We start from the raw sequence: 13,312 nt of genomic DNA, 5'->3' as shown, positions 1-13,312 counted from the left end.
TTAATCTACAGGGTAAAACATGAGGGGGAAAAGTCAAGAATGTTAAATTTGACTTGCAAAGTAAGGTGTCAAGTGTTGAACAAACAAATAAGCTCTCATGAGTTCAGACTATACTTTCCAACATTTTTACATATAAACATCATCAGGCATATCATTTGTGTTTTATTGTGCCTTTATTTAGTCTGAAAACAAACAAGTTATTTTTAATAACATTCTCATAACAATCTTGAATCAATCTTCCTTGCACATTTGAAGTTGGGGGTTGTCAGCATTCCTCTGCGGAGTTTGTTCCTCCCACATTTCAGAAACATGTCTGGCAACTCATCCAGGGTGTACCCCGCTTCTTTCAAAAAGATACACTGATGCATGACACACATTTTTATTCTTGATGAATATATTTGCGATAAGACAAATAAGGTTTGTATTTGTAATGAGACAATAAAAAATAACATCTATAAAATATTACTGATCAAAAATAGCACGATACAATCTGGCTTATAAAACAGACACTACAGAGTCAGTTCTTTAAGCATGCCATTATTTGGGGTCATCAGGACCAACAAAGCAAAATAAACAAAGCCACGTCACCTTATTTGGTGTCCATGAAACGTATGTCCATGATGAGCAGTGTGTGCCTGGGCAGTGGTCTGGGTGCCGGGGACAACACTTTCATCACCTGCGCTTGTGTGTCTACATTGGTCACGACAATAAAGCCACACACAGGACTCTCCACAATTCCCTTTTTTGCTCCCTCCTCTCCATCCTCTGCACTGCTAACACTCAGCACGTGATAGGTGAGGTCTCTTCCTGGTGTCACAGGAACCAGCTTCAGTTGAGTGTCATCCTGAGACATTCCCAAGGGCAGGCATGAGTCTGGGATGGAAGGTGCCCCAATTTTATAGATGCGGACATCAGAGAAACGCACTTCGTATGAAAAAGGGTAGAAGGACACTCCGCGGAATCCGTAGAAGTATTCCCGGATTTTCTCATCCCGAATGTCACGTCGGCACTCTTTGGAGCGCTCCACCACTCCCCCCGACTTGGGCAGGAGCACGACGCGGACAAAGTGAGGAAGATCCCGTTTTAGTTCGTTGTACAGCCTCTCGTGGTCCAGCACCAGCACCACATCTACCTCAAAGGCGGAGGCACAGTGGACCAAAGCCTGGTATCCAGAACCCCTCACCCAGCCACATGTGTTGATGATACAGCCACCCACGCTGGCCTTCCTGTTCACTTCACAGCGCTGCGAAAACACCTCAGCTAGGCAGGATGTAAGCTTGTGGGACACAAAAATATTTCAGGTCATTGGGGTAATCAAATACACTGGAAATAAAAAAGTTGGCACCTCCCTGTTCCAGGTTTTTATGATATGATAAATGAGATCAAGACATTTAAAAACGTTTTCTAACATTACGAACAGTACAACTTGATAAATTTTATTGTCTTAAATATTTTCGAGAGAGGACATAAAAGTAATTTTGATGGAGTTCCATAAACGTACACACTGTCATAACCGGTATGTGGCTGTCTGAAGATTTTAACCCATCACATTCAATGTGTTTGTATAAAATGTTGCTGACCGTAACAATCTTGTGTTGGCTCAAAACTTTCCAACTTCCGTTGGGAAGCAAAATATAAAAATTTAAATAAAAATCAGGAAAAGCCTATTAAAACATTCGAAATGTAGATATGGTTAATCAGAGGCATTTTAAGTGGTAATAGGTGTGTGTTGGCTCACATTTAATTAATACGAGTCTTACTGTGAGTGGTTAATCTGATCGCAGCCACATCTCACTTACAGGAGGGTGTGAACACTTGTGCAACCACATTATCCGAGTTATTTATTTTTACTTCCCTCAAAGTGATTTTAAAAAGTCAAGTGAGTTGTACAGGTTACATTCCTGGTGGCTAAAGTTCAGAAATGATTTATCATTTTGGATGTCACTCTGCAAAGTAGCATTTGAACAGAGGTGTGCAGATTTTTGATAACCACGCTAGCTACAGTAAATGTGAATTTTGCTTTCATTTAACATTCCAATGTTTGGTCTGGTTGTCACCTTATTGTAAAGTTTGATGTTGGTCCCTGGAGAAGTGGATCCGAAGTGGTAGACCAAGGGAGCCTGGACTGAGAAGCCTTCCTCCACATCTGCTGGACGCTCGATGCACAGAGCCGACACTGTCCCTGGGACTGACACCTTGAGAAAAAGTGAAGTACTTCAAATCAAAGACATTTCATGAATACCAAATATATTTCACCGGGGAGATGTTCAATCCATCCATTTTCTGAACCCTCACTAAAGATGTCACTATTTACACCAGTCCTCCTCAAAAAGTCCGGCAAATGATATAATTATAATATAACGAACAAATTATTTCAATTTCACACTATTTTCAATAGAAAATTAGCATCACAAATATTGACAACGATTCAAAAACAAGATGTGTTTGACTTGGAGGTTCCACTGTGTTGTTTTTTCATAGCCAATGAATCTGAAATTTAAAAATAAATAGTGCTGCTTCTTCCTTTCATGCATGACGGGTGTGTGCGGAAGGTGCAACAGTTTAAACATATGTTTCAAGTAATTACAGTATTGTGCATGCTAATTCATCATACCCCGCTCTGGCCGACATCCAGTTCCACCAGCGTGGGCCTCCTGCCCACTCTCACAGCGTAGCTCAGTAAGAGTCGACACACCGTTGACTTGCCCACGTCTGTAGGTCCAACCACCATCACCTATGAAAAAGGAAACAATCATTTACCCCATTGATATTAATTTAAATGACATTAGTCCCTCCAAGGCACCTCAAAAAAGTACATTTGTTATTTAATATGTAAATAGCACTCTATATTGAAATTATAACGTATTTAACAAAAACATGTTATAGAATATTGTATTTCATAAAAACAGTTAAACACAATGCTGGAGCGACGGCTAGTATCATAAAATATTCACAAGTGGAATTCCTCGTAATTCAAGTCACCAATGTATCCCATATTTTATAATATAATGCACTCCTGCGGCTGTGTTCTTGGTATGATATGCAAACGTACCCTTGGCCCTCTTTCATTGTCCCGCTCTGCCTGTTTTCTCATTTGTTCCAGCGCGGCATGAGTGTTCAGGTAGAGCAGCATTGGAGTATCTCTGGACACGTAAGCCACCTGGGGTAGTGAAGGAAAGAAGCTGATTAATGAGCATGATGAAAGGCCACACACAAGCAGGACAAGCATCGTGGTGACTGACCTCTGGCTTCCCGTATAGGTTCACACTGCAGCCTTGCCACGTGAATACTGCGATCTTGGCACCTGCTCCAAAAGTGTACTTCTTGTTCCGGTTCAATTCCGAGCCAAACACTTCTGCCATTCCTGTGAGGAGTTCCAACTCAACCTGCTCTGCAGCCTCCCCGGCCTCCACCTCAAAACGAAGTTCAGTCTCCCTCTCCAGGTCATATCTGGTGCCAACTTTACCTGGTTGCAATGGATCATCACTTGGCTTTTCTACCCCTTCTGTTGCCATGATAATGCTTGGATAAAAAGGAAAGCACGTGTTAACATAGCCATATAGATCAATTTACTTAGATACACACATTGTTTCGATATGAATTCTACTTGAAAAATGTATTATTGAAAATGTCGACGCTAACCAAACGGTACTGACTGAAGAACAATACAGATATGGAATAGTAACCTTAGCATTGATAAGTTTCCTTGCATGATTTCCGTTGAATTCAGTTACAATAGTATTTCTTCTCGTGTGGAGTTTGTAATTAAAATTGAGTCTTAAGCAGTTGTTAACAAGCAATTGTTAAGCGCTAAACAAAACCCAAATATAAAGGACAATAACAGCAGATTTTGCCTATTATTTCAAGCCTATACGTCAACAAAAATTCAAAGATTAGATTAAAGCCAATTATATACATTGATACCATACTTACATGTGTATTTAAGAATGTTTTCCTGCGACAAACGGTTTGGTTGCGTGGCCGTGTGAAAGTCGCGTCCTTATGACGTAACTACTAGCAACCAATAGGAGGAGAGGGTAGACGTGTTTCTTCCTGACTGCTATTTTTGCATTCAAAATATTTCTATTCAACTTTTCTACATCTATTGTTTACTTTACATTTTTTCTTAAAATATATTGGTGGTGGGGGTTTAAGGATAAGCTTTCTACTCTGTTCTGCTGTTGAGCTAAGTACTTTGTAAGCTCTGCACATTTGTGTGAATTTTATAGATGCAATCGGTGTCCCGAAACCACGGCGCTTTTATTCAATTTTAATGATGTATAGAGAATTACAGTAATATATTTACATTTATAAAATAGTCTCGTGACTACCTTGGGTTCGTCCCATACACTGCCTCGCAACAAGTACAGAAAACAAATAATCCCATGAAAATACACACACAAAATTAAAGTTTTTATTTCGAAAAAAATCTGATTACCACAAATGTCGAACTTGAACAGACAAATTGCGCAATAGTGTTTGAGTGTTTGGTAAAGGAAGCGTTTGATCTGAAAAGCTCCAGTAGATGTCGCCAAGTGTTCATATGCATGTTTGTGAATTGGAAAAACCTGGTTCATCAGAGGAGAGACTGAGCATCCAGTTTGGTCACCTCCCCATCATTCTGTTTCCACAAGACACATTCATGAAAAATTACCTGCACGAAAGAGAAGAGGGGTCTTTTAGGATGACAGCATTATCATAGGGAACTGAAAGTCTGTGTTTCCTAGCAACAGCCCTAAAAACGTCACTGCTCTAGAAGAGAGCTGCATGATGGAATGGGCCAAAACACCAATTCCAATTTGGTCTATCCAAGACCTACAGGAAACCATTGACCTCTGCCATTCCTAAAAAGTTCATATTACAAAGCATTGAAGTTGTTTTTGACCAAATACTTATTTTACCTCCGTAATTTAAAAATAAATTCTTCAAAAATCCTAAAATGTGATTTCCATGGAATTTATTTTTCGGCCATCATTTTAAGTGGGAGAACTCACACAATCGGTGAGTGATTAAATACTTTTTTGCCCTACTGTACCTTGGGACTGATGAATTTTGAGTGAGTATTGTTATACCACATCTCTCTGTCTCGATATTGTTGCATCACATGTGCCATAACAACGGGCTGGTCATTTTCGACCGGGCGCACCCAGCTCATAAGCGCTCATCGGTGTGTCTGGCTATGAACAACATTCAAAACCAAATGAAGTGCTGAACATATTATTTATTTCTTATTAGTATTTGACCAAGCTCCAGTAGTTTGAACTGAAAAGGCTGAACAGAGAAGCTCGTTGCTGCGAGCAAACCGCTACAACTGCTAAATAGTGCACAACCAGCCACCAATAGTCACCTAAATGTTGAACAGAGGCTGTGATTTACCGAAGTCAAATTCCTTGTTTGGCACGCTCAAACATGGCGAATAAAAAACTCTTGAATCTTGAACCAGGTCATGTCACTTCCCACAATGCATTGCGACGTAAACAATAACGGTGATGTATATGCAAATATCCATCCATCCATTTTCTGAACCGCTTAGTCCCCACGGGGGTCGCGGGCGTGCTGGAGCCTATCCCAGCCGTCATCGGGCAGTAGGCGGGGGACACCCTGAACCGGTTGCCAGCCAATCGCAGGGCACACAGAGACAAACAACCATTCGCACTCGCACTCACACCTAGGGACAATTTGGAGTGATCAATCGGCCTACCAAGCATGTTTTTGGGATGTGGGAGGAAACCGGAGTGCCCGGAGAAAACCCACGCTGGCTCGGGGAGAACATGCAAACTCCGCACAGGAAGGGCCGGAGGTGGAATCGAACCCGCACCCTCCTAACTGTGAGGCGGACGTGCTACCCAGTGCGCCACCGAGCCGCTCCGTATATGCAAATACGTTACTGCAAAATAGAGTAAATGAGAATTTATTTTCAAAAATTCCATTTTATGTCTATGTTACCATAAACCAAATAAATTATGTAGAGTAAACGTGATTACAGTCGGGGTTTCTTTTAAAGTTTGACCACACCGCAACATACCGGTAGATGCTTTTCGTTAGCCCGTCTACGGTATTTTGCATTGTGTGTTAGTGTTAAGATAGCAGAGAGTCGAAGTGATGATATCTTTACAAATGCACATACAATTATCTTTGTTTTACGCTTAGATTGACAGTAATGAGATGAAAATGACAAACCTTCACTTTGCATCTAGTCAGTAACGGCAGCCTCCTGTAAAGCAGAAACTACAACATCAGGCTCTGGAAATTTGAGTTTACGAGGAGGCCCCTTTTTTATTCCGGTCCATAGAGATGTTTCTATGAGAAACAAAGGAAAGATGTCCTAATCTCAAACCAACTTTACAATAGGAAACGTAATGTTGATAAAGTAATTCCTATCCCAAATAAATAATTGAAAAAACAAGCAATATTCTAATACAAGTATAAAAGTATATAGCACAATGAAGCCCATTCCTTCAGCTCACCTTTGTCTCCATCTATGAGCGTGATCTCAAAGCTGTTCCTGCGAGGCTTCTCAGGGTTGAGGACCACAGTCAGTTCAGGGCGTGCAGCCAAAAGGGCAGCTTTTATCCCCTCGGCATTACGCCCATACACTCGTCAGCTCTTACTGCAAAACAATAACAGATCATCGCAACGACATTAAATGTTAGTGGTGCTCAGCAAGTTGGTAAGAGTTTGAGAACAAATACTTAAATTTGAGTACTTGCCAACACCAAGTACCGTATTTTCCGGACTATAAGTCGCTCCGGAGTATAAGTCGCACCAGCCATAAAATGCCCCAAAAAGTGAAAAAAAACATATATAAGTCGCTCCGGAGTATAAGTCGCATTTTGGGGGCAATTTATTCGACAAAATCCCACACCAAAAACAGTCATGAACGAGCAACAACAGGCTAAACGATAGCAACAACAGGCTAAACGATAGGTATGCTAACGTGACAAACACAAACAAAGAGCTGAGAACGGGCCTGACGTAACATATAGAGTGATTAAGGACAACTATTACATGAATAACATGTTTATAAAACCATCAGTGTCACTCCAATTCATTAAATAGCAACAACAGGCTAAACGATAGGTATGCTAACGTGACAAACTCAAACAAAGAGCTGAGAACGGGCCTGACGTAACATATAGAGTGATTAAGGACAACTATTACATGAATAACATGTTTATAAAACCATCGGTGTCACTCCAATTCATTAAATCGCAACAACAGGCTAAACGATAGGTATGCTAACGTGACAAACACAAACAAAGAGCTGAGAACGGGCCTGACGTAACATATAGAGTGATTAAGGACAACTATTACATGAATAACATCGATCGTTCTTTGTCAACAATGGGTGCGCACGGCTGAGGGCGCTTGCGCTTCAAAATATTCCACAGGCTCATATAACGATAGATAAACTATATTTTAAATAACTATAATACAAGCCAATAATATTATCAAACCATCCGTGCACTTTAATTCCATTAAATCCATCGATCAAATTCCTCATCCTTTGTCAACATCGCCGCGCGTGCGCCCTGACGTCAGCCTCGTCTTTATTCCACAGATCTACTATATAACTATATTGTAGCGTTAACAAAGTACAAGGATAGACGTAGGTTTGGTAAACGGCTCTTTATTAAACAAAACAAACTTCCAAGCGTGTGGCGGCGTGGACTTCCAGACAGACCGGGCGTGCGTAATGGCCATGTCCGAGCCCCGCGCACCGTTCGCGGACAGCCACTCGGCCGAGCGTCGGCCCCCGACTCAGTAGAGACCGGGCGTGCGTAAAAGCCATAATAGTTTTTCAAACCTTCTATGTCACTCCAAATCCTTAATTCCTTCAAACCTTTTGTCCTCCGTGTCACTTAGAAATGATCACCGCTAATGATGCCGGTAGTCCTTGTGTGGGCACGTTTGTATGTAAACAACCGGCGCGCCGCGCTACTGACGTCACTTGAAATAGTAATCCATTGGTACATCACGGTTCTCCAAACTTTCTTTCTGCTGCTCGATTACTGTTTTCAGCTGCATATTTTACAACTTGAAGTTTGTAATCTGCAAAATATGAGTTTCTTTTTGGTGCCATTTTTCTTAAGCCCACCCAGTTGATGAGTCACGGCCAACGGTAAAATTTAGAGCGCCCTCATCCAGTTTCGTCTGAAAATATAATTTTTTTTGGTTATTTTATCAAAGTCAAAGTCTGCTTTATCGTCGATATATTTTTTTATATACTAAGACACACAAAGACATTGAAATTACATTTCCACTATCCCTCGGTGAGATAGTACACATATGCATACAAGCAACACAAAAAAAACCAAGAAGGCACTAACAATGAATAAATAAGAGTATTGAATAAATGATAAATAAACAAATAATAATAAATAATAATAATAAATATAAGAGGAGCAAAAATGGAGCAAGTGTACATACAGCAGACAGTGGACTTGGATATGGTGCTTTAAAGTGTTAATTGCTTTATTTGATGTTTTCTCTATTTTTTATGTTTTGAATATGTTCAAGATAAAGAAATAAAAGCATGTGAAGTGATCAACTATACTAAAAATAACATGGGAAGTGGTCAACTATACTTGTAAGTGATGTCTTAATGATCAAGTAAAAATTTGTGAAAAAAAAACATATATAAGTCGCTCCTGAGTATAAGTCGCCCCCCCCCACCCAAACTATGAAAAAAAACGCGACTTATAGTCCGGAAATTACGGTATGTGATAATGCCTTATGTCTTGTAATTATGATGACATTAAAATTAAAACAAAAAAAACAATTCAAAGAACTTCAAAAACAACAACCATTCTTGAACATGGATTAGATTTCATTCAAATCTAACACTTTCAAGTCACATTTTGGCAGTTTCATTGTGTAGGCCTGTGTTCACTTACATATCTTCAACCAGCAGTCTAGGTTGAAGACCGGGCCATAAAGGGTTTCTCTCTATTACATGCGTATATAATATACTTTTGATACATGTCAAGATGCTACAGCAATTCGATTAACCCATGCACAAGCAATAAATGATCAAAACACTGACAATGCACATAGCCAGAGCTTCACAATATTCATCAAGCGAGCAGTAATTTATTGTTATGTTCATTTTCATGAACTTGTACTTTGTTCTGTGGTGCCTAATGCTGACGTATTTCTGGAGTAAGTGCTGCCTGTACCACTCATGCACTTTATATTAGTTATCTGTTGACTGTTGCATGATTAAGAATTACCATGGTGACCATATTAAAGCATCTATTGCTCTTATTATAGAGAACCATCATCCTCTGGGCTGGGAGAGGACTACTCTACCACTAAGTCATGCCGCCTCCAATAAGCCCACCATCGAGCCCCTCCACCCGATGTGGTATTTTATTGTATGCTTACCAGTGTTCAATCACCACTCTTGTTTGGTCTTGGAGCTCAGGTACCTCTTCTTCCTTTGCCGTCTTGGCAGGTTTTTCCTTCTTTTCCTCGTCCTCAGTTTTGCGTTTACTCCCACGGCGGCCTGGAGACGTTATCCAACACTTGGTTTACATCAATAATAAGCAAGGTGTTTAATTGAATAACATACAACAAAACGTAGACAGTACTGCTGAAACCAGCGATTTGTGGTTTGGTATTTGAAAATTCTGAAATAATAAAAAGGTATTTGTAATGACAGAGGCTAGAGTAGGACTGTTTGAAACAAACAAAATACATATGACCAACCTGCTCCAGACGCCATTGTTGTTATGAAACTTTCGCGGGTTAGGCGGACTGTACGAACATATAAGGTGATGGGTGTGTGGATGAAACCAATACTAAAGCTTTTGAGAACGAACGCAGCACCCGAGCTGAGGGGGAAAAAACATCGATTGAATTAATAATGTACACCACGGATTGTCAACGATTTTGCAATCCGGTGTCCAGTTAAAAAAGATAAATCGGGAGATATAATTTTCCAAGGACCCCTTTTTATCGCCACACATTGAAATGTGGCATGAAAACTTTATTGTTCACTGCAGCTGTTGCATGAACACAGAAATGCAGTTTTGTAACGAGAGTGCGTCCTCAAAGTATTCACAACGTTTCAACTATATTACAATTTGTTGTTACTGCCTAATCCCAAAATCAAATACATTCATTCTACACACAAGAAAGAAAGAAAGAAAGAAAGAAAGAAAGAAAGAAAGAAAGAAAGAAAGAAAGAAAGAAAGAAAGAAAGAAAGAAACAAAGAAAGAAACAAAGAAACAAAGAAAGAAAGATGGTTCGTGAGTGGCCCAGTCAGAACCCAGACTTAAATCCAATCAAACATCTAAAAACCTGAGGCTGTCAATTAAATGAGCTCCCAAGATTTAGCAGCTCATTCTATTTGCTCACTATTTCGTTTAATATTTTGGTGCTCATTTCGATATGATATCACAATAGCTCTGATTTAAGTTGTGTCATTCTGCTAAGTCACCATTCTGCCACTTGCAACTGAAAATCTGTGCATGAAAATAACCGTAGCACAGATGAACACAAGGCTGGTGTCCTTTTGTTACTTTTAGTAATCCCTAAATCTTCTATTGTGTTTAACAGCTGAAGTATGATATCCAAAAGGCAGATGAATATGCAATCAAATCTGCCAAGTACCAGATTGGATATGCTCAATTACTATGCTGTTCTTCAAATCCAAAACCACTACCATATGGGGGTGACCAAAATAATCGCAGTTGACGTTTATAGAAACTGTGTATATGTACGTATATGTTTGACGACATCAGAGGGCATGACTGTGCCAAAAAACAAAGGCTGTCAAATCTCCTAGTGCGAGGCCGTGTGTGACTCATGCGTGCTCATGATGTTCATCTTTATATTTTCTTGACAAATAATTCCACATGCACACTTTTACTCTTGGCTCAGTGTCAAGTTTTTTTGCATGGCAGCTGTTGTGAGTTTATGTAGTCATGTTTCCTCATCTCACCATGCTCTCCTTTTTTTCCCAAGTCCAAGCCAGGTGATGGTGCTCCGAGCTGTCACCCAGTGACATCAGTGCAGAAATGTCCCTCATTACTTATGCCATTTGTTATCTATATATCTGTCTACCTGTTTGTTTCAAATTAGGTGTCTGGACTAAGATTAGGCTTTCAAAGTTGGGACACAATTTATAACACTGATTAGGGTTTTGGATAATGGATCCTGATACTAGGTTTTGGTATAGGGCAGATACAGGTACGTATTTCAGATACGTATTTCAAGGTATTGAGGACTCACAAAGGCTGCCGATATCAATCATCGATAACAGTTGCTGGTGTCCTCTTGTGGCCGCTAATTGGTATTAATTAGTAAGTAAATCTGTCTGTCTGTCTGTCTGTCTGTCTGTCTGTCTGTCTGTCTGCCTGTGCCTGCTTGTCTGTCTGTCTGTCTCTCTCGCTCTGTCTACCTCGCTCTTGCTCTCTCTCAGACTCTCTCTCGCTCTCTCTCTCCCTCCATCCATCCGACCGACCGCAATTATAAATTATACTTCATTTAACACAAATATTTGTTTGTAACTTAATTTGACTGTGTTATGACTGACTGTTTCTGATACACAGTAGCTCTGATATCGGGTCTCATTGGACGACTTCATTATTTTACTCTCCACATTGTTGGTGGATTGACACCCAGCATCAGTTACTGACTCAAAGACTCAGGTTACCATGAGCCTGACAAAAAGAACTGGTTACTACAGGGTGTAGTTGAGCACTTATAAAAGTTGGTCTCTGGCTGCTTTTATTTTATTTTATTTTGTTTTATTCTACTGAGCCGTAGACACCAATGTGCAAATGTGTCAGTTTGTCTAATCCAAATATGACATGTGCAAAAGTGAACGTCACCAAAATACGTCAATGGCACACCAACTCATAAGGGCCGACGCACATTTGAAGCATCTGCATGTGCGTAAGCGAGAGACAGCGACAGCAAGTGAAAATTGGTGTCCAGACAAAAGAATGATTGACAGCATACAACGCACACACAAGGGAGCGAGATCGGAAGGCCAGTGGGAAAATAGCACACGAATATTTTGGAAGACAACGAGTAGGCGCTGTGCACGCACATAATCAGAGTGAGATGACTTCCTCATCGCTAATGGGCTTTACATTCATAAAATAAAACACACACAACAATGACAAAAAAAAAAGATGCACACAGGAAGCTTTGCGAGGGTTACGATGCAATGACTTACAGTGTTCTGAAATGGGAAATACACCATATGAAACATAATCACAAATTCAAGCTATTGAAATTGATTGAAGATTTTCATGGTTATTTACCAACGCTTGCGCTCATGTTCATCATATGGTAACAATCACCAAGTATTTGACTTTGCTGTAAAATGTTTCTGTGCTTTCTCCACAGCTGAGGGCCAAATTCTCAAGATCCATAAATGGAGCAAGACACGTTTGGCTAAAAAAAGAATTGGCATTCAAACGGTCCTTTTCATCATGCTGTTCCTGTTTGAAATCATGAAAACAGGATGACGCCTGTAATCGATCAGCATAATCTCACCATTACTTGTGCTGAAACAGGATGTTCTTGGTGGGAAGTGGCCAATAAGCTGAGCCTGTGTCATTAGCAGGGTGCAACAGAGAAAATGGAAGAGTCACAGAAAGAGAAATTCCTTGTAAGCGTATTGTTTTGAATTTGGCTGTTCAGCTCATTGCTAGAACACAGCAAGTTGGGCAGAAAATAGTGAAGCGTTGAACCGGTGCACACGTGCATTCAAAAGTTTAGAGAAGGTCAAATTGAGATCACCTGTAGAAGTTATAGCGTATTTGTCATACATCCTTAAAATATCTCTTCAAGTACTGCGCAGTACATAGATGGATATCCAATTCATATTTGGTTGTGTCTTTTGCCCATGTACTAAGCAGCCAAAACATACTCGTACGTGCAAAAAAAAAAAATTCCACGAGTCAAGATTTGCATCTGCACTGCCACTTTTTTATTTGGATTCCAGAATTTTTGCACCAGTTTTGTACCAGTCAACTTTAGAAATTCAACAAAATTTCATTGCAGTGAAAGGCTGGTTGTTCATGTACAGCATTTTGCTTTTGTTTGGATGTATCACTATCACATTTGAATCAGCAATATAACAGTTAGGACAGTGTTGAGGGGGTGTGTGAACTCCCAGACAAGTTCTCATCTCATCTACAAGTACATATATGACATACACTATTCCCCTCCTTCCACACACACACATTTTGGATCACATGATATGATTCCAATCTGTACGTGTGAAGAGAGAATAGTATGGTTATTTATACAAACACACTGTCACATAAATGTCTCGTAATTCATGAACTC

At 40.1% G+C, this 13,312-nt stretch overlaps 2 protein-coding genes across 2 annotated transcripts; both read right to left on the bottom strand.

Annotated features, from left to right (window-relative positions):
* Window positions 1-154: 154 nt before the first annotated feature.
* clp1 (cleavage factor polyribonucleotide kinase subunit 1) lies at window positions 155-4,075 on the bottom strand. The gene is made up of 6 exons (XM_049749507.1): window positions 3,934-4,075; window positions 3,243-3,522; window positions 3,053-3,160; window positions 2,615-2,734; window positions 2,058-2,195; window positions 155-1,276 (listed from the first exon to the last, which is right to left on the bottom strand). The coding sequence occupies exons 2-6, from the start codon at window positions 3,513-3,515 to the stop codon at window positions 590-592; spliced, it is 1,326 nt and encodes a 441-aa protein (XP_049605464.1). The 5' UTR covers window positions 3,516-3,522; window positions 3,934-4,075; the 3' UTR covers window positions 155-589.
* Window positions 4,076-4,400: 325 nt separating this feature from the next.
* Window positions 4,401-9,869, bottom strand: selenoh (selenoprotein H). The gene is made up of 5 exons (XM_049749760.2): window positions 9,712-9,869; window positions 9,388-9,508; window positions 6,468-6,610; window positions 6,181-6,300; window positions 4,401-4,654 (listed from the first exon to the last, which is right to left on the bottom strand). The coding sequence occupies exons 1-4, from the start codon at window positions 9,725-9,727 to the stop codon at window positions 6,194-6,196; spliced, it is 387 nt and encodes a 128-aa protein (XP_049605717.1). The 5' UTR covers window positions 9,728-9,869; the 3' UTR covers window positions 4,401-4,654; window positions 6,181-6,193.
* Window positions 9,870-13,312: the final 3,443 nt, after the last annotated feature.

The sequence above is a fragment of the Syngnathus scovelli genome, chromosome 1 (genome assembly GCF_024217435.2).
Source record: "Syngnathus scovelli strain Florida chromosome 1, RoL_Ssco_1.2, whole genome shotgun sequence".
Taxonomy (NCBI): Eukaryota; Metazoa; Chordata; class Actinopteri; order Syngnathiformes; family Syngnathidae; genus Syngnathus; species Syngnathus scovelli.
The sequence above is the reverse complement of the archived record's forward strand: the minus strand, read 5'-3'. Positions and strand labels throughout refer to the sequence as shown.